Raw genomic sequence first — 25,252 nt, 5'->3', positions numbered from 1 at the left:
ATTAAGACAGTTAACATGTGTAAAGCTTTAGTGCATGGCCCATAGTAACTGCTCCTTTGAATATTAGCTACAACCAATGAGTGAATTAAAGTCATATTATCTGATATTACCTACAATTTTAAATGTGATGCTTTCACAGATACGGTTTGTGGACAATTAAAGCTAACTACAAAGAGGACTTCACAACAATAGGAACTGCAGATTTTGAAATTAAAAGACATGGTAATTTCTCAAAAATTACTGAGATTTCCAATGTGATGTGTTTTTTTAAAATAGTTCTCAATAATTTTGTGGAATAAAAATTTAGTAAAGAGTAAAGAAGGTGGTGAGGTGTGATGGACGGAGGTGAACTGGGAATCAGAGTACTGTCCATCTGGTTCACTGTAATGTGCTCACTGAGCTCTCTGTGCCTAGTTTCCTTGTCGTGGTTGTGCAGGTGGACAAATCAATGGGAGGAGAAGACAAGGCAAAATCCTTGCAAGATCCATGGTTCTCTAACATTGTAAGAGATTGTCCACTTCAATCCCCTGGTGTCCAGGTTCTCACAACGACTTTGTTTAGTCAGAGAACCAGAATGCTACCTTTGAATCCTTCAGCTCAAAAAAATTGCTGGTGTGTTTGGAAAATGATGATGTGTGGGAAGAAAATAAATATTTACTTTGGAAATAGTCATATTTATTATATTAATAATTAACTTACAAATGGCTCCTTCTATTAATCTCTCATAAGAATTTCCTAGAACACTAAATTTGTATGTAAAGTTGCTATTTAAGCTTTTTTAAAAATATTTTTATACCTTTATTTTTATTTATTTATTTTTATGTGGTGCTGAGGATCAAACTCAGAGCCTCCCATGTGCTAGGTGATCGCTGTATCGCTGATACTCCACCCCAGCTTCTGTTATTTACGGTTTTTAAACCATGTTTTCTGCCCACCAGGTTGATGAGAGGAAGAGAGGTATTTATATGTAAGGGATAAGAGCAAGTACACATAAAAATTTAAAACATTCAATGTGCTAAAAGCCACAGCAACAAAATACCCTCAGAAACACCCAAACTCGGCTTTGGAGTTGTTTATTAACTCTCTTGGATACTTTTCAGAGTTACAAAGTCCCTGCTCTGGTTTTGCTTACGCCCTCCAGGGCAATTTTCTCTGATCCAGAGAACAACACCCTGAACAGGTGGAGCCAGCCCCTCACCACCCCCTTGCTCCTATTGGACAGCCTCCTCCTTTAGGGTTGAACAAACTTCAGAGCTGTGCATGGCAGTAGATAGGGCTGGGTGGTCTAACACCACTTCTCAAATGGACGTAAGGAAAAGATGAGAATTTGAGATTTATATTCATGTTTTAGATCAGGAATGGAAGATAATTGCTAAATACCAAGGAATTTCCAATTTAATAAGTATTTATCAAAAACTTACTATATGAAAGGCACTGGGGGGAAGGTTGACCCAGAGAAGCAAGACCAGGTCTGTGACCTTATTGAGCCCCTGCTCTGAGGGTATTTTGTTGCTGTGGCTTCAGCACATTGAACGTTTTAAATTTTTATGTGCACTTGTTCTTATCCCTTAAATATAAGTACCTCTCTTCCTCTTGACAACCCGGTGGGCAGAAAACATGGTTTAAAAAGCTTAAGTAGTGAGGGGCTGGGACTGTGGCTCAGCAGTAGAGTGCTCACCTAGCACGTGAGAGTTGCTGGGTTCCATCCTCAGCACCATATAATATGTGGTTTAGTACATGTCAGGGTTTTGGAGCAGAAAGCTGCCAATCACTGATGGGAAGATCATAAGGATTCCGGGGATATTAATGATGGTCATGACCAGGGAAGAATACTGATGCTGGCGGTTTTCATCTGTTCCATTGTAACAAGACATTTCTTGCTTATGATATATATTTGTAGTTTCAACCATCTTGCTTTTTGGGTTTTTGTTTATTTTTGTTTGGTTTTTACTTAGGTGTGTTTTTGAAAAAACCACACTTCTCTATCTTAGTACAACCAGAAAATTACTATATCAGCCACGAAAACTTTGAGGACTTCAAGATCACTATAAATGCTAGGTAAAAACTTTTTTAATTTTCAGATTCTTGTAGTTCCTCTATGGAAAACAGGTTTCATTTCAAGAGTCAAAATTACTAATTGGTAGTGCTTGTCTGGGACCCTATATTGAGAAAGATTCTGAGGCTCAGTGTAAAAATAATAAATAAATAAATACCTTTATGATTAATGTGATAGTTGTGGGAAATGGGTCCAAAAGAGTTGGCTGAAGTGTTTTTGCTGACTCCACTCTTGCTGTTTTTCTTAGTTTCTTCAGCAAATAAAATTAAATAACATGGTCAGGTATCAAAACTACATGAAAATATCCACATATACTTTGTTACTCGCAGCCTAGTTAATATTAATTGATTATACAACTTAATCATCAAAATCATCTATAGAATTGATTGAATTAGCCCATAAATCCTACTTGGCAGATGCGCTATGGAAAATTGTCTTTGGGGATACTGGCTTCCCTATTTTATATTTAAATAGGGAAAATTCATGTTTTTCTTGAACTCAAAAGGCTAAAATGGGTCTAAACTAAAAATAACATACTCCAAATGCATGATGTTGTCCCCTTGGTAAAAGGAGAAACAGGGAGTGGGTCCCTATTGTTGCCACACGGTGTTATAGTCATGACAGCAGTGTGGTCCCTTGCAAAACTCCGGGTGCTATGTTCAGTTCTTCACTAACTCATTATAAGCATAACAACAGTGGGATGTTAGCAAGTTCTTTCCGTCCTCTGGGACTCAATTCTCTCTCATGCCCATGGGAACAATACTTATTTTTGTTTTACCACTACAGAGTGGTGAAATGAAATGAAATGAAAATGAAATCTAAAACTCCATATGAATATGTTTTAAGAGCAAATTGCAATTTCCCCATGGCTGTGTTTTATCTTATCTCATTACTCTGATGGCTTAATCAAAAGAGGTTAATTATTCTCTTTGATAGATATTCTCATAATCAGAATGTAACTGAAGCTGAGGTTTCTGTCATTTTTGCAATAAGAAATGATTTAGAGGATCATAGAAAAGAAGAGATGCCTGAAGCAATCCAAAATGCACAGGTAAGGGAGTTTATTCACAGAAACAAACTGGGAGCAAGTCACCAAAGAATAGAGTTGTAAAGTGGGTTTTCACTCCTAAATGCTCATAGAACTAAAAAAAACTCTGAACTATCATACTTTGGGCTTTGGGAGCTTCCACTGTTGGAAATAGATAGGTTAAAATGACATTCGTTTTCAGTTTGGAAGTCTGAGTAGTTAAAACTTAGTTTTCGTAGGCAATTTATGTCATTTGGACATGAAATCTTGGACTTTAGACAAGGTACCATCAGATAGAATATGGTACCCAAATTAGAGACTCAGATTCTGAATATTATACATAATTTTGAATCAAAGATTTTAAGCCAGAGTTCTTTCTCCATGATCCTGCAACATGGCCTGAGCCTTCAGGCTTAAAAGAAATTACCTAAATATTAATCAGTTTTGAATATACTTCAAAGAATCAAGGTTGTGTTTTGTATCACCATGGGCTTCAACCAGAACATTATTGCCAAGTAGAGATTTTGCAGGCTGAAAAAAGCACAATTTGTTACTCCTTCTCTGTAGTTCTGCTCTAATCTATCTTGTAACTTTTTGTCCCCCTTTAAAAAACACAGCTGATCAATGGAATTGCACAAGTAAATTTTAATACATCAAAGGCAATTAAAAACCTGCCATACAAAAGTCTAGAAGATTTAAACAACAAGTACCTTAATATTTTTGTGAAAGTACAAGAATGTACAGGTCAGTTCCTAAACTAATATATACATTCACTTCCCAGAGTTCTTTCTTATTCCAAAATTTTGGATAGAAATCTGTCACTCACTACTGGTTCATTTTGGGCAAGTGCAGTTACCAGATGTGGTTCACAAAATATTGCTCACTAGATAAATGTGAGAGAAATTCTGATAAAAAACATCTTTCAGCATTGGTGACCTGTTAATCCCATGTAGATGAGATAGTCTTGTATGACTTTTTGTGTTATTAAAAATTAAAAGTAGTGGTACCTGGAAATTTTACTTGAATAAGTCAGATGGTAAAATCATTCACATTAGGAAAACATCCCTGGGTCATTTGTATATTGATTACATACTATTAAATATTTAACACATATCTTTTACAACCCGGCCTACAAATGTTGTATTGGAAATTAGAAATAGTTGTTCAAAATCTGACTATCCTTTCTAGCAGGATTGCCAATTCCTTGAGGGCATGAGGCTCTGCTCATTTGAAGAAAAAAAGAAAGAAAGAAAGAAAGTGGGATAAATGATCTGGAACAGAACACAATATTTGAAACAGATGAATGGGCATTTTACCAACCTCCTAAAAACCACTTTATCAGGTTATAGAGTGACCAGCTTTTCCAGAGTGGCCACAGCAAATCGTTCCTACTTAGGTTAATTCTTATGTTTGAAGTGACCATCATTGGACTAATTCCTTATCCTTATCCAAGTGAAGAAATACATAGGAACAGAACAGGGACCACAAAGATCACGATACTGTACTGTACTTGCCAAATTCTCAACACAATGCACATTATTTCATTAGGTAGATTCTTCAAAGGAACCAAAGTAACGGATGTCAAATATGTCCTCTCTCCCTACACCCTGCATTTGGTTGCAACTCCTCTGTCTCTGAAGCCTGGGATTCCATATTCCATCAAGGTTAGTTGGTTAGAAGAGCTAATATGGTTGAATTTCCCTATTTACTTTTAGGTTGCTTTTTCTATGCCAGGACAAAGGGGGCGAGTCTCAAATTTTGTTCCTGTGTGACCTCCAGTGTAGACACTGGAATGGAGAAAAGAATGGTGGGAGGATGAGGAATAGGCCATGACAGCCAGCAAGGCTGTGATGGAAAACAAGAGCTGAGATCCAGGCCTGGTAGTAAGTTCACCCAGCCCATGGCTTACGTACCAACACATAGCAAGTACCTTGCTTTTCTCAAACATTCAGTAAGTGTGCATTGAATTGAATTAAATGTAATTCACATCACACATGCCCAGAGGAGTGAAAATGCTTGGAGACATGCATCTGAGTTAAATCCTATAAAGTCTGTGCTTGGCAAAAAAGGAGGGAATTGTTTTAGAATTTTCGTGATGTAAAATAATAAATGTTAACTCTTAGAATTGATTTGGTCCACCAGGTACAGGTGAAGGATGTCTTTGGCCATGTTGTAGGAGGGAATACAGTAATCTTGAAAGCAAAATTAGTGGGCGCAACTCAGGAAAGCAAAGATCTGGATCCAATGAAAAGTACAACAGATCATAGTGGAGTTGCTTCATTTATGGTTGACATTTCCCCTGGTGTGTCAGCCTTGGAGTTTCATGTGAGTAGAATTCTCATTTGTTGCCTAATATTAGTCTGTGTGGTAGTTATTGTACAGGACAGATGGAGAAGATTTTATATGTAATTCCAGTGATTTGCTTTAAAACATTTGACCCATATGAACAGAAGATATATATACGTATTGTGTAATCGACATTCAGTAAAGATCTCAGTCCATTGATTTTGTATTCAGGAATTTTTTCTTATGGTAAACATAATATTATCCAAATCTGGAACTAAGAACCCACCAGTGGAATGCAAGAATTCTAGCAGAATCCTCTCTTTTCTGTTATTTGCAGCTATCTTCTTTGTTCTTTATAGCCTCCATTATGGACCAATGATTGCTTGCTTGTCCTCTAACCTCAGGGATCTGGTCAGACCCTCCTCTCTTTTCAAGTGACACATTCTTATTTGATAGACTTGTTCAGTGATCCCATCTACTCCTATTCCTTATGGTGAGGAGGGGCTGGGGACATAGCTCAGTTGGTAGAGTGCTTGCCTTGCATGTATAAGGCCCTAGGTTCAATTTCTAGCACCACACACAAAAGATTATCCTTATGGTAAAGACACATCTCAGATACTCAAGAGTCTTTCAGACTTTGCCTTCTCCATATCTCTTTGTTATTGTTGTTCTAACTAGTTATACATGGCAGTAGAATGTATTTTGACACATTATACATAAATGGAATATAACTTCTCATTCTTCTGATTTTATCTTTTTATTGGATGGTTCAAAAAAGCATAAGCATTATTTTGTCTGAAACTAAAGAAGGTCTGCCAACCTCAAACCTGGACTCCTCCCAGGTGCCCTAGTTCAGTGGATAGCCCCCGTGGCCACCTAGTTCCTCATGCTCTTCTCTGTCACTCTTCTCATTGTGGCAGAGAGACAGAGTGATCATCCCAAGCACACCTTTGATCTTGATTAACCTTGTCCCTCTGTCCTCTCCAAATACTGCTCACCACTCTTCCCAGCACATCCCAAACTCTGGCATGCTGGATGGTTTGTAGCTTCCTAACACCCCACTTTCTATTGCCACAAGGATTTTGTAACCCTAACATCACTGTCACCACCATTATCACACTGATGCGAAGTTCAGCATCAGTGTTTTTTTTGTGTGTTTGGCACAATCTGTTTTAGGTTAGAACAGATGACCCAGGCCTTCCAGAAGAGTACCAGGCCAGCAGTGACTATCGAGCAGTGACCTACTCATCACCCAGCCAGAGCTTCCTTTCTCTTAGCTGGACGGACAGTAACAAGAGCTTACTTGTGGGAGAGAAACTGAGCATAACTGTTACCCCTAAAAGTCCATATGTTGACAAAATTGCACACTATGTTTACTTGGTAAGTCCCGTAATATCTTACTTGCATCTAGTCTATTTGGAACACTTTTTTTTTAACTTATGCAAAGAATCCTTAAAATGACTCCTTACCCGACACAATTGACATTTAGTGAATGAATGATTTATGTTCCACTTTACAGTTCATAAAGCACATTCACAAATACTCCCAACAGAACCTCACACTTCCTTAAGTTCAGCAGACAATGGAGTAGATTGGAAAAGTTGAATGACCAGCCTGTAAGTAGTGACAGGTAGGTTTAGGATTTATTCAAGGGCTGCTGACCCCTAGCTTTATAATCTTGCCATGGCACAATGTCAAAGGTTCCACCAGAGCATCTTTCAGTCTCCAGACTAGTCAGTGACCACAGCAATGTTTCATGGCTAACCAGAGCATTACCAAGCAACCGACTGCTAGGTCTTGCCTGCGTTACATAAGAATATGCTTTATTTACAAAGGGAAAAATCCATTGCATTGATTTCATTCAGGTGCTTATGCTTCTCTTATTATATCTGCTCAATTACTAAGCCAACATTAAGCCTATGCTTGATGTTTACTTGTTGCCATGTATTTTTAGATTTCATCTAAGGGCAAAATTGTACACTTTGGCACAGAGAAGAAACTCCCTGGCTCATCTTACCAAACTTTAAAACTTCCTGTGACTCAGAACATGGTTCCTACAGCCCATCTCCTCGTCTATTACATCATCACAGTGGAGCAGACAGCAGAATTAGTGTCTGACTCAGTCTGCCTAAATATTGAAGAGAAGTGTGGCCAACAGCTCCAGGTGAGATGCCAACCCTATCCCCAGTCTGAGTTCCTCCTGAGTGATGATGTAATCTCATACTAAGAGGTTTTCTTTTCCCACTAATTTTAGATCCATCTCTCTCCAGACAAAGAGATACATTCTCCAGGAGAAGCCGTTTCTCTTATCATGGACACTCAGTCAGAAATGTGGGTCGCCTTAACAGCGGTGGACAGTGCTACATATGGCATCCAAGGAAGAAGCAAAAATCCTCTGGAAAGAGTTAAGTGGAGTCAATGTCATGGTTATTGGTGCAAAACATGACTCAGGGCCAAGTGATCATCCTGGTTCTCTCAGGTCCCTGCATTGGTCATGGGAGAGGAATAAAGGAGAAAAGATGCAACTATACCTCTGTCTTCCAAACTAGACTTAAGGATAATAACACCAAAAGCTAATATTTCCTGAACACTTTTATATTCAGCATTAGTTTAAGCCTTGACATCTATTGTCTTATTGTATATTCACAACAAAGCTATGAGATGGGTATGAATAATTTAGGTAATATTTAAAACGTACTGAGTGCTTACCCACAGAGTCCCTATGTTATTGATGATTAAATCTTAGAGATAATCAGGTGACTTATGGCCTGAATAGAACAGCACAAAGACTCAAGTGAGTTACCCCTTTAAATTATCCCTTTAGATATATAAAGAATAATTACCCACCAAATTTACTTTCCAATTTATTTTGTTTGGTGAGAACACACTTTGGGAATATCCTCAATGAAATGCTGAAATTCAAACTTTTCCAGGAATAAACTAAAATAAAACATAATCAAATCCATGTCAGTGGGTCACATGGGCCATGGTCACAACCTTGCAAAGACCAAAACCTCTTCACCAAGCTATCTCCATTTTAATGAATGATAGCAGTGCCTGTTATTTGGAATAAATAATAATTTAGTGACTCTGAGAGAGGGCATTTTTTAAGCTAATGCCTAAAATTGAATTATTTTCCTGCTCCAGGAAAGGGATATGACTGGAAATGCTGGGGTTCTGGTGAGTTGAGTGTCCTGAATCTGTAAGAGGAATGATGGAGAGGGCAGTAGAAACCAGGCATGGCGTAAGACACCATCCAGCTGCATAAGAGAAAGTAATGGCAGCCATACATAACTATTGCCTGTCCACCAGCCCCTTCCCCAGACACAGACACCCTCCCACCACCCACCCCAATCACCAAGAAACGCTTTCATGGGTCACATGGGCCATGGTCACAACTTTGCAAGGACCAAATTCTCCTCACCAAAATTAATTTATTATTTCCATGTTTTTGCCCTGCTTCATTTTGGATGAAGCAAAGAAACAGAGGATCCCATCCTTCCCAGGACTTAGAAAAGGACCCTGAGGGATAGTGAATATTTCCTCTCCTTATTCATTGATTCAACAGATATTAGTTAATTCAGTGTTCAGAACTTTAAGAAGGAAGAGTATAAATCATTTTCTAAGAACTTCCACATCAGAGTTATATCCTCAAATTTAGCTCCTGGTCAATTTTGACTAGTGTGTATTTGTAAACCCATAGGTAAAAACTAGGGAAAGCAAGAAAGGCATGGGGAAACTGGAGAATTAGGTTTTAACCAATCAGTAAGTGAGTGACTTGCAATTATCATTCTCCATGAGTCCGGTGCTCCCTCAAACAGTCTCTGAATGTTGTATTTTTAAGGGAATAACTTCCTTTCTAACAGGTTCTTGGAGCTTTAGATAAAAGTGACCAGGGCTGTGGAGCAAGTGGTGGCAGAAGCAATGCTGAGGTGTTCTACTCAGCAGGACTCACGGTCCTCACCAACACAGATGTGGGCCACTCCCTACAAAATGGTAATTCATTCTGTTCTGTCAAGCAACGCAAGTGTTCTTACTGTGAAAACACACTGCTTTTCCTGGCCATGCACTCATTCTTCCTCCAAATCCTGTTTCCAATTAAACATCATAGAGCAAAACAAAACAATTAAAAATTATTTTATTGTTGCAAGAGAACTTAACATTAGATCTACCCTCCTAACAAATTGTTGAGTGTACAATACATGACTGTTGATGATAGGTACAATGTTGTACATAGATCTGTGGACTTATTCATCTTGCTTAACTGAAAATTCATATCCATTGGCTAATTAATAACTCCCAATTCTCCCTCTCCCCAGCCCCTCACAACCATCATTCCATCCTTAAATTCATTTCTCATCCCTTATATACGTAGCATTGTGTACTATTTGTCTTGCTATGAGTGTCTTATTCCACTTAGCATAATGTCCTCCAGGTTCATCTAGGCCTTTGCATACTGTAGAATTTTCTTTTTTTCTGGGGCAGGATTGTATCCCAGTGTCTACCACCTTTTTTTCATCTATTCATTTGTCAATGTACATTTAGGTTGTTTTCACCTCTTGACTGTTGTCAGTAGTACTGCAATGAACATGGGAATGATAATATCTCTTTGAGATTCTGATTTCACTTCTTTTGGATGAATACTTACAAGTGGGTTTGTTGGATCATATAGTAGTTATATTCTGAAGTTTTTGAGGAGTCTCCAGAGTTGCATTACTTTGAATTTTCACCAACATTGTGCATATGGGTTCCAATATCTCCACATCATCACCAACTCTTGCTCTCCTATTTTAAAATAATTGCCATATTGATAGGTATGAGGTGGTTTCTCATTTTGGATTGTATTTTGCATTTCAAGACATTTAGCAATATTGAGCAATTTATTTATATAGATATTTTACATTTCTATTCCTTCATGAGAACCATCTATTTGAGCTCTTAGCCCATTTTTAAATTGGGTGATTCATTTTTTAGTATTATGTTATAGGAACTCCCTATTTATATTTATCAGATGTATGGTTTGCAAATATTTTTTTTCCCATTAAACAGGTTGCCTTTTCACTCTGTTGGTTGTTTGCTATGTGGAAACTCTTCTGATGCAATGCTGCTTATTTATTTTTTGGGTTTTTTTTTGTCTAGGCTGTTGATATTATATTTTTGAAATCATTGCCAAGACCAATGTAGTGAAAATTTTAAGATTTTTATATTATTATTATTATTCCTTAATTTGCATACTAATAATTGGTCAATTCAGAATTTATTTCTTCATGATTCAATCTTGGTAGTGCTAAAAGAAAAACTCTTGGCAAATCCAGCAGAATTTTGAGCAAAAAACAGTTGACAAATTGGACAGCCAGCAGAACTAGGAGAGGTTTGGAGAGCTCTAACTGCAGTGTTAGCTGGGAGTATCCATATTTACATACAGAAAACAGAAGAGAGGAAAAGAAACAGCTTCAGTGTTTGCCTTGTTTGGATATGGTCTGATCAGTTGGCAGACTATATTGATTAGACTTAGCTAATTATTACAAAAAATAAGCTCTTGTTAGACTTTCAATTTGTTTCTGTATTAAATTAGGTTGTAGTCCATTACCTAGGAGCTCACTGTATAGAGGCAGTCTCAGACCAAATTTAACAGTAGATTCTGTGTTTCAAAAAATTCTTTTAGGTTATCCAGTTCGTTGGCATGTAATTGCTCATAGCAGTAGTTTATGATCCTTTTTATTTCTGTAGCATCCTTTTTATTTCTTCTTTCATTGCTGATTTTATGTATTTGAGTTCTCTCTTTTTAATTTGTCTAAAGGTTTGTCAATTTTGTTTTTTCTTTTCAAAACATCAACTCTTAGTTTTATTGCTTTTCTATTTTCTAATCTTTGTCATTTCTTTCCTTATGTTTGGTCAAAGTCTATACTTTTTCTAGATTCTTGAAGTATAAATTAAAATCTATTCTTTTTTAATGTAGGCATTTATTGATATGAATGTTTCTCTTAGTATTGCTTTTCATGGATCCCATAAGTTTTGGTATGACTTGTTTTCATTTTTATTTGTTTTAATGAAACTTGTTTTCATTTTTATTCTCAGTGTATCTTCTGTGTGCACGCATGCATGCACATTGGGGAACAAACCGAGGGTCTCACACATGCTAGGCAAGTACTCTGTCACTGAGCTACACTCCCAGTCCTTCTCAATATATTTCCTAATTTCTTTCTTTCTTTTTTTTTATTCTTGACCTAGTTCAGGAGCATGTTGTTTATTCTTCATATTTGGGAATTTCCCAGTTTTTTCTTCTTTTGATTTGTAGTTCCATTCTATTGCAATGTAAAAAAAAAAAAGTATGATTTCAGTATTCTTAAATTTGTTGAGACTTATTCATGACCTACCTTGTCTTCTGTCTGGAGAAAGATCTGTGTGCATTTGAGAAGAACATGTATTCTTCTGCTGTTGGTTGCCGTGTTCTGTTTATGCCTGTTAGGTTCCTTTGGTTTACAGTGCTTACTTAACTCCTGTTTCCTTATTGGTTTTCTTTTTTCTTTTTTTTTTTTTCTTTTTTTTTTTATTGGTCGTTCATAACATTACATAGTTCTTAATACCTTATTGGTTTTCTATACAGAGGTCAGATCTATTACTGAAAGTGGGTGTTGAAGCCTCACACTCTTATGTATTGCTATCTATTTCTTCCTTCAGTTTTGTCATTGTTAATTTTGTGTGTTTAGATGCTCTAATGGTAGGTGCATATATATTTATTATCATTAGACCTTTCTAGTAGACTAACCCTTTTATTATCATAAAACATCTTTCTTTGTCTCTTATAACAGTTTCTGATTTAAAGTCTTTTTTTTTTTTTTTTGTCTCATGGCTTTTTTTAGGTTACCATTTGCAGAGACTATCTTTTTCCATTCCTTCACTTCCACAGCACAAATCAAATAGCTTTATCAGCGTTCTTCACCAGATTCCAATCAACTCTACAAATCGGATTCTATTTTGAGTGGGAATAAACTCCTCCAAGATCCTCTCCCCCATTTCCAGCTGACTTCATCTTTCATCCTTCTCTTCCACCTTTTCCTTTCAAACGCCTTGTGCTCAAATGTCACTCACTTCCTTAAGGTACCTGAGAAGGGCCTGGATTCTGTCATGCCTCTACCTGGATTGCTCTTTCCTTTCTAATTTGCCACGAAAGCTCAAGATTCACCTTCTCCTCCAGCCCCCACTCCCAAGTGGGCCTGGAAGAACTTACCTCTTCTCCCATGTTAGTTTACTAGGATTGCTGTAACAGAGCCCCAAAGACTGGTTGGTTTAAGCAATGAGAAAATTTGTTTCCTCACAGTTCTGAAGGTGGGAAGTTCAAGATCCAGATGTTGCAAAGTTGGTTTCTTCCCAAAACCTCTCCCCTTGCCTTATGGATGGCCACCTTCTCAATTGTCTTCACACGGCCTTTCCTCTGCGTGCATCCACCCTAATGGCCTCATATAACCTATTCTCTCCTCAAAGCCCCTGTCTCCAAATACATTCAGATTCTGAGGTCATGGAGGTTAGGACTTCAACATATTAATTGTGGGGGACACAATTCAGCCCATGATGATCCCCTTGTACTCAGTAGGGTGTTACACCATCAATGGAATGAACTCATTTCATTCTTGAGGACAGGAACAGGATTTACTGAAATTTATGTTCCTTGCCTGAAATAAATGAGTACTCAATGTGTTTTAAAGAGACAGACAAACCACCATAAAAATATGTGCATTTGTTGCATTTTAAAAATCTTATTTGAGCATCTCAAGACAATACATTTGCAAAGAGTATGTAATGACACTGCTACAGAAATGTGTTTAATCATGTTCTTTACTATTGGTATAGATCAAAATTGCTATGGGAAATAGAACCTGATATCTGATAAAATGGGTTCCATTTGATTTTGCAAATGCTTTGAGTGTTTAGATAATTTGATGGAAGCATTTATTCTAAGGGATGTTCTCTTTCTGTGTTTTTTTTTTTAACAGATGAATCATATAAGAAAATTCTCAGACCAAGACGTTCCTTGAAAGAGGAAATAGAAAATCTAGGTGCTCCAATTTTTCATTTTTTTCTCTAGAAGTTATAATGGAATAATGCAAGATCTGCAACACTTTGTCATTCTAGATAATTGATGTAGAACACATGAAAAGGTCTATACATACTTCCAGATTTTACTATCAGAGAGGTGAAGCAAACTGGTAAAATTAACCCACATTTGTTCCGAATAGTCTTCACCTAAAAGATAAGGTATTCCTCGTGTCCATTTTCTATAGTGACAAAGTCCTTAACCAAGTCACTAAATCCCCCCAAGCCTCAGTTTCATTTTAAAGTCTCTTTGTGGCAGTGTCACACTCTAACCTAGAGAAATTATGATCAGTATTTCATTATGCCAAAGTGAGTTACTGAAAACTCAAGTATCTGGCCAAGTTTAAGTAAATGGGAGAAAAACATGGTCCAATGTTTCATCTCATGATATTGCCTCTTGGTTCCTGCCCTGGCACTGCCCCTTAGCAGGTACAATCACTTCACACCTTTGTCATCTCTAAATGACAGGAAAGGACATTATCATTCTAACCCACCGATCAGTGGTTTTTGAAAAAATAGTAAATTCTCTTCTTGCACCCACCCGGGATTCCTACTGACTGCAGCTTGACTGTAGTTTTAGTCAGCTTTTTGTTGCTGTGATCAAAACCCTGGACAAGAACAATGTAGAGAAGGAAAACTTTATTTTGGTTCATGGTTTTAGAGGCTTAGTCCATAGTCAGCCAACTCTATAGCTCTCTGAAATGGAATAGGCCAAGTGGGGAAGAGGCAATTTCCTATTCTGGGAGCTGATCAAATAGTTGGAGGAAGTTTGATCAGAGCCTCTAAGTCCAGCCCTGAGACTTCGAATCTATACTTGGTTGAGAATTGTTTGTTATTATCTCAGCATCCCAATTCAGACACCCTGTGATCCGGAAGTGCTGTTATGATGGAGCCCATGTAAGTGAGGAGAGCTGCAGGGAGAGAGCTCTGAGGATTACTGTTGGCCAGCAGTGTTCCAAAGCTTTCTTGAAGTGCTGTGACCTGGCAAGTGAGCTTCGGGCAAACAGTTCTCACATTGATGTAATCATAGCAAGGTCAAGTAAGTGTAAAAGCTTCCACTCCGTATGCAGTGCAGTAGGAAGGTGCTGGGTGGAGTTTGTACTGCCACAGGAAGAAGAGATTCCAAACTGGGCTTTGATGTACAAAAGATGAAGTCAACTCCTGCAGTTCACCTCAAAAAGCAGAACCAGAAACACAGTCATACCAGTTTGGGGATCACTAATCCCACATCACCACTAACTCATTTTTAAAGTCATAGGTCTTGATTTATCCTGTAAGAGCCAATTTGTAAAATGAAAATATTTGCATGATTGTGTGACATTGATTTTCTGCAGACTTCACTGGCTACAAGGAGCATGATTTTTTAAAAATTGCATAAAAACAATAACATACTTTGAAGAATCAAAATATCATCCATGATTTCACCACAAACCAATAAGATGTACTAGAAGTTGGTGCTTTATCTAGCTAATGCATGCTCTCTTCCTCCTCCTCCTCCTCCCTCTTCTTCTTCTCCTACCTTCTCCTCCTTCCGATGGCTAAATGTTAGGACTTGGTTACAGCTTAAAGCCTTTATATTAGTACTGATGCTGGTATTGATAAAGTTTGTGGATGACATTAAGTTGAGAAATCTTTCTTGATATTAAACTGAAAAATGCTTCTTTCTGTAATTAATTAGTGAAAGAAAAAGGTGAATCAGAAGTAAAAGGGATCTCAGTAGGCATATACAGACAAGAGTTTCCTTTAGTTCATTTTCACAGGGTTTAGGCTTTGTACAAATCAAAGAATACTGAGAATAATTTATTAACATTTTTTTCAATTTTACTGCCCTACTTTTTAACCTATTTTCTTTTGCATTCTATTTAACTATACTATTTGGGGAAACATACAAATGAACTTAAGACAGAAGGTAGCTAAGAAAAATATTGAAATTTTTGTTTAAAATGATACTCAAACAAGTAGGTAGTTTATTAAAAATTATGTTTTCCCACATATTTAAAAAGACATTCTTATGTCTTTCCATGAATGTGTGAAAGCATATGAATAAGATTCAAAATGTATTTTATTTTTAAAAAAATATTGGGGCTGGGGATGTGGCTCAAGCGGTAGCGCGCTCGCCTGGCATGCGTGCGGCCCGGGTTCCATCCTCAGCACCACATACCAACAAAGATGTTGTGTCCGCCGAGAACTAAAAAATAAATATTAAAAATTCTCTCTCTCTCTCTCTCTCTCTCTCTCTCTCTCTCTCTCCTCTCTCACTCTCTCCTCTCTCACTCTCTCTTAAAAAAAAATATTTATTTTTTAGTTGTAGTTAGACATGATACTTTTACTTTTATGTGGTGCTGAGGATCGAACCCAGGGCCTTGCATGTGCTAGGCAAGTACTCTACCACTGAGCCACAACCTCAGCCCCCAAATGTATTTTAAAATATAAAATTTATCTTAAATCCTCAGTAATTGTGCTAGTATAAGGGAAACCCTACCATAATTTATGAGTGCATATATTTTTATAGCTTAAAGAAATAAAAGTAATCTAACTCAGGTTTAAAAGGAAGTCCACAAAAAATTTAGGAGAAAAATCAGTAAAATAATAATAATAAGAGCAAACATTTCAAAATGTCACCCTCTCCACAATGTTAACTACTGTTAGGAGATTTCTACATAAATTGGGATCACACTACATAAATGGGATTCATGCCTTTCTGCAATGTGCTTTTCTTAAGTGTTGATAAATATCATGAACTCATTTTCACATTAGAGCAGAGAAATCTGCCTCATTCTTTTTAAATAATTGCATAGTACTTAATAATACTACCATGTCTTCATTTTTCTTCATTGTTTATATCTTACTGGTCACATTTGTTTCTGGGACCGCCATAACAAATCACTACCAACTTGGCGGCTTAAAAGAATGGAAATTCATTCTCTCACAGTTCTGGAGGCCAGAAGTCCAAAAGGTGTCAGCAAAGTCAGCTCCTTCTAGAGTCTCTAGTACAGAATCCTTCCTTAGCTCTTCATGTGTCTGATGGCTGCTGGTGATTGTTGGTGTTCTTTGGGTTACAGATACATTGGTCCAATCTCTGCCTCTGGCTTCACATGGCCATCTCCCCTATGTTTCTGTGTCTTCTCTTTTTCTGTCTCTTATAAGGACACTTTTAATGTTATACCTAATTAAGACATCTCATAAGGAGTTTGAGCCCACTCCAATCCAGTATGTCTCATTTCAAGACAATTAACTTAATTCTCAATTGAATTCACATTCCCAAGTACCAGGGGATTTAGACATATCTTTTTAGGATCACAGTAAAAATTTGGACATACCTTTTTAGGGCCACCTACAATAAGTATTTAAATATTTCCCCACATTTTCAATATTAGAAACTCCTAAGAAAAAAGCAAAACTATAATTTTGATCTTTTTTATGTGTATGTATATTTCTGTAAAATAGATATCAGTACGTCTTAGTTCTGGCTACTATAACAAAAATACTATAGAGGAGGAATTTAAACTATAAACATTGATTTCTCACAGTTCTGCAGACAGAGAAGGCCAAGGCCAGGGGCCTATGGAATCTGGTGTTTGCTAAGGGCCTTCTTCCTTACTTGTAGACTGCTATCTTCTCCTGGTATCCTTACAAGGTAGAGAGAGAAAAAAGGCTAGCCCTTCTCCTTTTCTTATAGGACCACTAATTCCAACAAGAAAGTTCCACTGTCATGACCAGATCATCTCCCAGAGGCCTCCTTCCAAAACTCATCACATCAGGGCATCAACACATGGGAGCACACAAACACTTAGCCAGTAGCACATTGTCTGAAGGTGGAATTGCTAAATCAGAGAGGGGACATTCTTGGAATTGATATATATTTAAAAATGGATGGTGGCGGGGTGTGCTGGGGTTGTGGCTCAGTGGTAAAGCACTTGCCCAGCATGGATGAGGCCCTGGGTTTGATCCTCAGCACCACATAAAAATAAATAAATAAATAAAGGTTAAATTCATTTTTAAAAAATCCTTTAAAAAAACAAAATGGATGGTACCAATTTCTACTCCCCACAAAAGCTGACTTTTCTGCCCCCTTGCCAAAATCTTTAATTTTTGTCAGTCTGCTGAGTCGGAAGTGTCTTACTTTATTAAGAAAATTAATGATTCCATGTAAACTGATGTCCAGAACATATGTTTATATGTTTATTGGACACTGATAGTTCTTCTGTGATTACCCTTTTCCATCTTGGCCAATTTTTCTTTGCCTTGTCTATCTTTTTGCCTGTTGTTTTATAGACATTGTCAAACATCATGGAAGCCAACCCTTCTCTGTAATATAAATTGCAAATATAGGTATGTGTATTAAGTACATACACACAAACATACAGACAGAAACATATAATTAATATGTTGCAAGTATTTTCTTCCAACCCTTGTTTATAGCATCAGGAGTTGGGTTTTTTTTTTCAATACCTTTATATATTTATTTGTTTATTTTTTATGTGGTGTTGAGGAATGAACTCAGTGTCTCACACGTGCAAGGCAAGCGCTCTACCACTGAGCTACAGCCCCAGCCCAAGGAGTTTTTAATAGTTGGTAAAATTTGTCTAGAGCTTCTGGGATTGATATTTCTCTCTATATATCCCACTAACCTCTTTCTTCTACTTTCTTCATTGGTTGTTCTCTTCTGAAATTTTTAAGTGAATTACACTATTTTCAATTATAAATGTTTAAGTTGTCTCCTATTTCTATCAGGTTTTGCTTTATGTATTTCAAAGCTATGTTAAGTGCAAAAGGCATATGTCTGTTCCATAGTTTTAGTAAATCATAATTTTATCTACATAAAATACTCCTCTTTGTTCATTGAGCATTGTGAGCTCTATTTTATTGAAAGTTATTATTTTCTCTGTAGCTTACTTTTGTCCTATTTGACCAATACATGGCTTTCTGTTCCTTTATTTTTAAACTTCCCACATTATTTTGGTGGCATTACATATTTTTTAAAAATCCATTTATTGCTGAGGATTTTTTTTTCTTTAACAGTTCAAGAATTTCTCACTTTAAAGGGGATATTTGAAACCTGCCTCAGTTTGTTGAGACTATACTTATTTCTGTTCCCTTGTTTTCTATTTCTTTATATCCTTTTCTTCCTGTTGATTCACTTTGGTCATCCTTCTTTATCCTGTTAAAATGTTATACTAGTTTCCTTCATAAAAGTAACACTGTTTAGAAGAGTATGAAGTTCAAGGTAGAAGTCCTTGACTGGGCTGGGGCTGTGACTCAGTGGTAGAGTGCTCGCCTAGCATGCATGAGGCACTGAGTTCGCTCCTCAGCACCACAACCCCAGCCCCGCCCTCCCATCCATTTTTAAATTCAGGACTGAATTCCTTATAATTATTAATTAAAAGTTAACCACCTTTAGCCGGGCACAGCGGCACATGACTATAATCCCATCCCAGGGGATGGGGAGGCTGAGGCAAGAGGATTGAGAGTTCAAAGCCAGCCTTAGCAACTTAGTGAGTAAAATAAAGATATTGTCTCACTTAAAACTAAAAAATAAAAATTTTAAAAAGTGCTTGGCTTTACTTGCTGTCCAATTTATGGCAATTGTGGACAATTTTATCTCCTCTCAGAAAAGTTGTTTACTATACAAACATTTGCATCTGGATCTATATCTGTATCTTTTGTTTTATACCTAGAGGATATCACCATTCTGTGCCTTGGGTTTTGCACTTAATATATTTTATTATTTTTTTAATTTTAAATTTATTTATTTATTCTAATTTATTATACATGACAGAAGAATGCATTTCAATTCATACTACACATACAGAGCACAATTTTCATGTCTTTGGCTGTTCACAAAGTAGAGTCACACCATTCGTGTCTTCATACATGTACCTAGGGTAATGATGTCCATCTCATTCCACAGTCTTTCCTACCCTCAGGTCCCCTCTCTTCTCCTTCCTCCCCTTTGCCCTATTCAAAGTTTATTCATTTCTCCCATGTTCCCCATCCCCCAGCCCCATTATGGATCAGTATCCACATAACAGGGAAAACATTCAGCCTTTGTTTTAGAGGGATTGGCTTACTTCACTTAGCATGATATTTTCCAACTCCATGATTTTATTCTCTTTTAATGCTGAGTAATATTCCATTGTATATATATACCACAGTTTCTTTATTTGTTCATCTATCAAAGGGCATTTAGGTTGGTTCCACAATTTAGCTACTGTGAATTGTGCTGCTATAAACATTGATATGGCTGTGTCCCTGTAGTATGCTGTTTTTAAGTCCTTTGGGTATAGACAGAGGAGTGAGATAGCTGGGTCAAATGGTGGTTCCATTCCAAGTTAATATATTTTAGATAGCTTAAATTAACGCTTTTATGGTTCCTATTTTGATATCGCAAAAATTAAATGTTTGACTAAATTCCTTACAATCATTAATTAAAAGTTAACCATCTTTAACCAGGCGCAGTGGCACATGACTGTAATCCCAGGGGATTGGAAGGCTGAGGCAGGAGATTTGAAAGTTCAAAGCCAGCCTTAGCAATTTAGTGAGGCCCTAAGAAACTCAGCAAGACCCTAAATTAAAAAGGGCTGGGGATATGGCTTAGTGGTTAAATCCTCCTGAGTTCAATCCCCAGTACCAAAAGAAAAGAAAAAATTAACCATTCTGCTTTAACATATAACTCTGTTGTATGTTATGTTTAACTGTATGTTTTTTCCTGTCTTCCTTCCTTCCTTCTTTCCTTCCTTCCTTTCCTGTCTTCCTTCCTTCCTCTTTTTTTTCCTGTGATGTTGGGGAATCAAACCTAGGGCCTCATGTATGCTAGGCAAGTGTTCTACCACTGAGCTACATTGCCAATCCCTGAGGTTTTATTTTATTTTATTTTATTTTATTTTAGACAAATCACCAACCATACTGGTGACGAAGACAGTTTTAGAAAACTGGTTGTGGAAAGTATATCACATTCCAAAAAGGTATTTTAAACTTTTATCTTTATTTTCATTAGGAAACTTAGAAAACATTCAAATATGATGAATATATGGTCTGCCACTCTTCTAAAATTTCCTTCATTAATTAAAGATAGTACTGACATTGGATCAGGGTTAATTTGGTTGGTGGTTGGGTTGATCTTTCCCTCAGTCTCTGATTGACTACAAAATGAAGGATCTTTGCAGAAGAATTTCATTCAACTTGTCTCAAACAATAACTGAGCTTGTCTGTAGTTTGAGCTGATTTCTGGGCTTTGCACTTTTGAATAATTATTTTGGTCTTTCCAAACAACCTCTTTATAAAAACTAATAATATATATTGTCCAGGTTGACATGCATTTCCAATGATATTTTTCTATATAACAAGGAAAAAGAGGCAATATTTTCCTCATATAAAAAACACATTCTGTAAGATACTAACTAGCCATATGGCTTAGAAAATGTTGGTTTTGTTATCACACCTTGTTTGATGTGCAACAGCATCCTTCACTCCCCCGACTCCAGTCTTACCCACTTTTCTCTTCTATTCTCCCAGCACAGCCACCAAATCATTAGATTAAATTCTGAGTCCACTCATGTTGCTTCCCCATGGGGTGGAATCTATGTGGATAGAGTGCCTGCTCCTGCCCCTCTCCCCCACAGCCCCAGCTTCTTCTCCCTGCAGGGACTGCCCTGGCCCGCTGCTGTTGGCTTTCTGCTCCAGCAATGCATGCCCCTGCAGCCTCCAGACCTTTTCCTGGAAATCCTTTCCTAGTTCCCCACTCCTGATAAACTCCAGCTCACTTTTAAAAAACCAACTCAGACCATGGGTTCTACACAAAGTGGTCTCCAGAGAATTAAATACTTGATTTTTCTGCACACTATAGTTTGTACAAGCTTCGAACTGAAGCACTTAGTTTCTTCTGTGATAATTTGTTTCTGTATCTCCCTCCTCTTTTAGAGTACATTCCTTGAAGGCACACCCTTTGTTATGTATCTCTTTATTTAGTCTAGGATGTGCCTGGTACTTGATGGACACTTAGGAAATATTCACAGAGCAGATAAATTAGGGACTTTTGATTTCCAAAAATTCCATTTTTGACCATGTTTGTTTTTATACTCCACTTTTCTTAGTAGGGTTCACTAAATATAATTTAATTTTATTTGATAGCTTATAATATCATAATTCCTTGAAGTCCTTATTGTGAAAGTAAGATAATGAACACAAAACACAGGAGTTTATATTAAGTTGAACCATATGTATCTGCTGGTTTTCAAACATTTTGGCTGACACAAACAATAATTTCATGTGGTTCAACTTAATACAGTCTAAGCAGTTGTTCTGAATATGTAAAAGGCTCCCTTATCCTCTGATCTTCTAATCTTTTCTTGGTCTCATCCTCACTCACGGCCATTGATTTAAGTTGGTTTCCTTGTGATTTGCCTCAAGAGCCCCTATGAGAAAAGTACGAACGTCCTGATTATCAGATGGCACCACGCTGGTTGCCCACTAATCAAGGCCCACCTGTGTTTCTTGGCTATGGACTATTTTATCTTCCAGGCTTCAGCTGGAGTTAATACTACCTGATTGTGTAACTACCTGGGAAATTCAGGGTGTTGGCATTTCAGATAAAGGTAAGTACCTGGTCTGATATAGTGAATTAGGGAACATTTTCCTTGTTGAGGTTTATCTATCATCTTGTTGACAGTTCACCCAGGACTTTGGTAGTAACCTATTTTGTATTCTCATTGTAATCAGGATAAAAACACAATATCTATGTCTCTGAACATATTTTATTCATTTACTATTTTTACAAGCCGTCCCTCAGTGAGCAACAAATTACAGCTTTCCATTTTCCTAAAAGCTTTCTGATCCACTGTGGATTTGAGGTGAGGGATAAATGAAGAATCCATTAGTGAACTCTCTGGCAAATTATGGATAACAGTACTGTTTTAAAATTATTTTTAATAATGTTTATTTGATTTTCACAGCTCAGTATCTTCACCCATCATCCAGGATATAAAATAATTAAAGAGCTTTCTACTGTGTTGAAAAAACAGGATTGAGAAAGACTGCTTAGAAGCCTATGTAACTTTGTAACTACCTTGCTAACAATGGAGCAAGAGTCCTGAAAGTTTAAAAAAGATATTAGATTCTAACAGAAGACATTACAGTAGACATAGTAAATTAGAGGGTGCAACAGAGGAGGTGTGAGGAACGGCTGAGGCTGCTGAGTTACAGAGAAAACAAAATAACCCACTTCAATTTGTTCAGCTACTATTACATAATAGTAAAAAATATTAATGTGCTAGAAAAAATTGCATATGAATCAATGGGATACTCTGCTATCATTCCTTTACTTTTCAGTCATTGTAAACTCATTAGCATTCAGGGCTACGCCTGTTGTGGAACAGACAGGACCTAAAAGCAAATGTTGTTGGTATGTAATTAATATTTTTAGTCTAATGCCTTAAAGGAAATGACACTGGGACTAGCAGAAATTGTGTTGATGTTATATTATTTTTTAAAAGTTCATGAACTATTGGAAGATCCATGAACATTAAGTGAATATTTGATGATATTAAGAAATTATTTGAGGGATGTAATATAATGACATCATAGATATGTTTGAAAAGAGAAGTTATTTCTTAGATATGTACCAAAATAGTAACAGATGAAATAATATGATTCTGGAATTTACTTTAAAATAATCCAGGAAATGGAGCTGGACATGGTAGTGCCACTGTGGGAGGGAGCTTGGGAGGCTAAGGATCACAAATTTGAGCCCAGGCTCAGCATCGTAGGAAGAATCTGTCTTAAAATACAAATTTAAAAAATTGGGCATGTAGGTCATTGGTAAAGTGCCCCTGAGTTCAATCTCCAGTACCAAATAATAACAGCAACAACAATAATAATAATCAAGGAAATGTAGAGAGAAGGAGGTTTCAAGGAAATAAATTTGTCCTTGAGTTGGTAATCATGCATGCTGGATAATGGGTACATAGGGGTACAGTATATTTTTTTGTATAGATTTAAATTCTTCTATAATAAAAACTTTTAAGTTCATAAATAATCATAATAAAACTCTTTATGAATGATCATTATCTGAACATTCAAGACAAAGGTAGGTGCCCCAGATATTCCCCCCCCACACACACATCATTCAGGCCTTCTCAGATGAGTCTGCCTAAAAGACCATCTACTCCTTGTGTTCTCTCTCTCACCACCCTGTCTTTTTTACTTCATGGATCACTTCCTGACATTTCATCACAGCTGCTACGTCTCTGACTAGGTTATAAGCACCATGAAGGCGGGATTTTGTCTTCTGGTTCTCTGTTGCATTTATATTGTCTGGAACAGCGGCTGCCCATGGTAGACTCTCAAAATATCAATCAATTTTGAGGAAATAACAGGTCACAAGACAGAACTTCCAAGAGCCACGAGAAATATAGGAGGGGAGAAGGAAACTTGATTATAGGATATTCTTCTTCTCCACAAAGTAAAGGCAAGGCAAGAATTTGAAAGAAGATAGAGTAATCTGGGAAGCCCCTAGTGCACTGAAAGTTACTGTCGATCCTCGCAGGCCTGTGTGTTGCTGACGGGCTGCAGTTGCAGGTGTACAGAGACCACTTCTCAGTCACAAGTAACAGTACTTCCAGAGTCAATTAAAAGGAACAGTTCCCAGCATCAGAACTCCAGGATTCCAAGTAAGTAGGTAAATGCACAATAGAGACTTCATGATTGGGAAATCTGATGGTAAAATCACTTTACTTTAATGCTCAAAGTATTAAGTGCATGTTGGGGGACTCAAGGACAGAGAAGAGGTAAAAAACTCTCTTCCAAATTATACTGTAGCAGGAGGGAGCCAGTTGAAGATTCAGGTAAGGACAAGGTCACTTTTTGTTGGAAATGATGGGAGATGAGAGGTGTCCCTAGGTAAATCAATACATCAAACCATGCTTGTAAAATATTTAGAAGACACTACTATATACAGACTATCTGCATTTTCTGCCCCATCAGCATGCTCTCTCCCACCCAGGAAGCAGCACAATCTGCAAAATGCCAACTCACAGAAAGCCACGTCACCAAAAGAGCCAGTTTACCTGATGATCAGCTTCTGAATATCAACTCCACCTACTTCACCAAATTTGTGAGCCTGGAGTGGCAGACCAACTTTATCAAGAATCTTTTTGACGTCTTTGACAGGAATGTTCCTTTATGAATTTTTCCAATTTTTTTTCTGGATGCTTTCAAATTTCAGATTAACATTAACTTTACATTTTCATATACTTTACATTTTTAATCTACATTTGAAATTTGAGTTGTTTAGCTTTTTTAAAAATTTAACTGACATCTAGCATTTAAAATTAAAAATTTTTTAAATCTGATGTTTTCTGATGTTTTAATTTAATTGTTAAGATTTTTTAAAAGTTTTAAATTTGTTTTAATTAATTATACATGACAATAGAATGCACTTTGATATATATAATGAAGTATAATTACTCATTCTTTTGTTTGTACATAATGTAGAATCCCACTGGTCATATAGTTATATTTGTACACAGAATAATAATGTCTGATTCATTCTACCGTCTTTCCCATGTCCCCTCCACTCCCTTCACTCACCTCTACCTAAAATAACTCTATTCTTCCCTACTGTTCCCCCCACCCCCTGCCATTGTGAGTTAGCTGAGAAAACTTTTGGCCTTTGGCTTTTGGGGATTGGCTTATTTTGCTTAGCATGATATATTCCAGCTCCGTCCATTTACCAGCAAATGCCATAATTTCACTCTTCTTTAAATCTGAACAATATTCCATCATATATATAC

General features: G+C 37.0%; 1 protein-coding gene across 1 annotated transcript in view; it reads left to right on the top strand.

Moving 5' to 3' along the window:
* LOC113197860 (complement C5-like) overlaps positions 1–24,655 on the top strand; it is a 30,967-nt gene extending 6,312 nt beyond the window's left edge. The window contains exons 6-21 of the mRNA XM_026410381.2: positions 140–222; positions 1,956–2,058; positions 2,993–3,107; positions 3,701–3,827; positions 4,632–4,747; positions 5,226–5,408; positions 6,546–6,749; positions 7,324–7,533; positions 7,624–7,773; positions 9,236–9,365; positions 13,364–13,426; positions 14,308–14,502; positions 20,353–20,428; positions 21,984–22,057; positions 24,007–24,130; positions 24,463–24,655. Coding sequence (XP_026266166.2) covers positions 140–222; positions 1,956–2,058; positions 2,993–3,107; positions 3,701–3,827; positions 4,632–4,747; positions 5,226–5,408; positions 6,546–6,749; positions 7,324–7,533; positions 7,624–7,773; positions 9,236–9,365; positions 13,364–13,426; positions 14,308–14,502; positions 20,353–20,428; positions 21,984–22,057; positions 24,007–24,092 — 1,915 coding nt within the window. The 3' untranslated portion in view covers positions 24,093–24,130; positions 24,463–24,655. The remainder of the gene's footprint in view (positions 1–139; positions 223–1,955; positions 2,059–2,992; positions 3,108–3,700; positions 3,828–4,631; positions 4,748–5,225; positions 5,409–6,545; positions 6,750–7,323; positions 7,534–7,623; positions 7,774–9,235; positions 9,366–13,363; positions 13,427–14,307; positions 14,503–20,352; positions 20,429–21,983; positions 22,058–24,006; positions 24,131–24,462) is intronic.
* Positions 24,656–25,252: the final 597 nt, after the last annotated feature.

This window comes from Urocitellus parryii, chromosome 4, assembly GCF_045843805.1.
Source record: "Urocitellus parryii isolate mUroPar1 chromosome 4, mUroPar1.hap1, whole genome shotgun sequence".
Lineage (NCBI taxonomy): Eukaryota > Metazoa > Chordata > Mammalia > Rodentia > Sciuridae > Urocitellus > Urocitellus parryii.
Note: the sequence above shows the minus strand (reverse complement) of the source record. Positions and strands in the feature narration are given on the sequence as shown.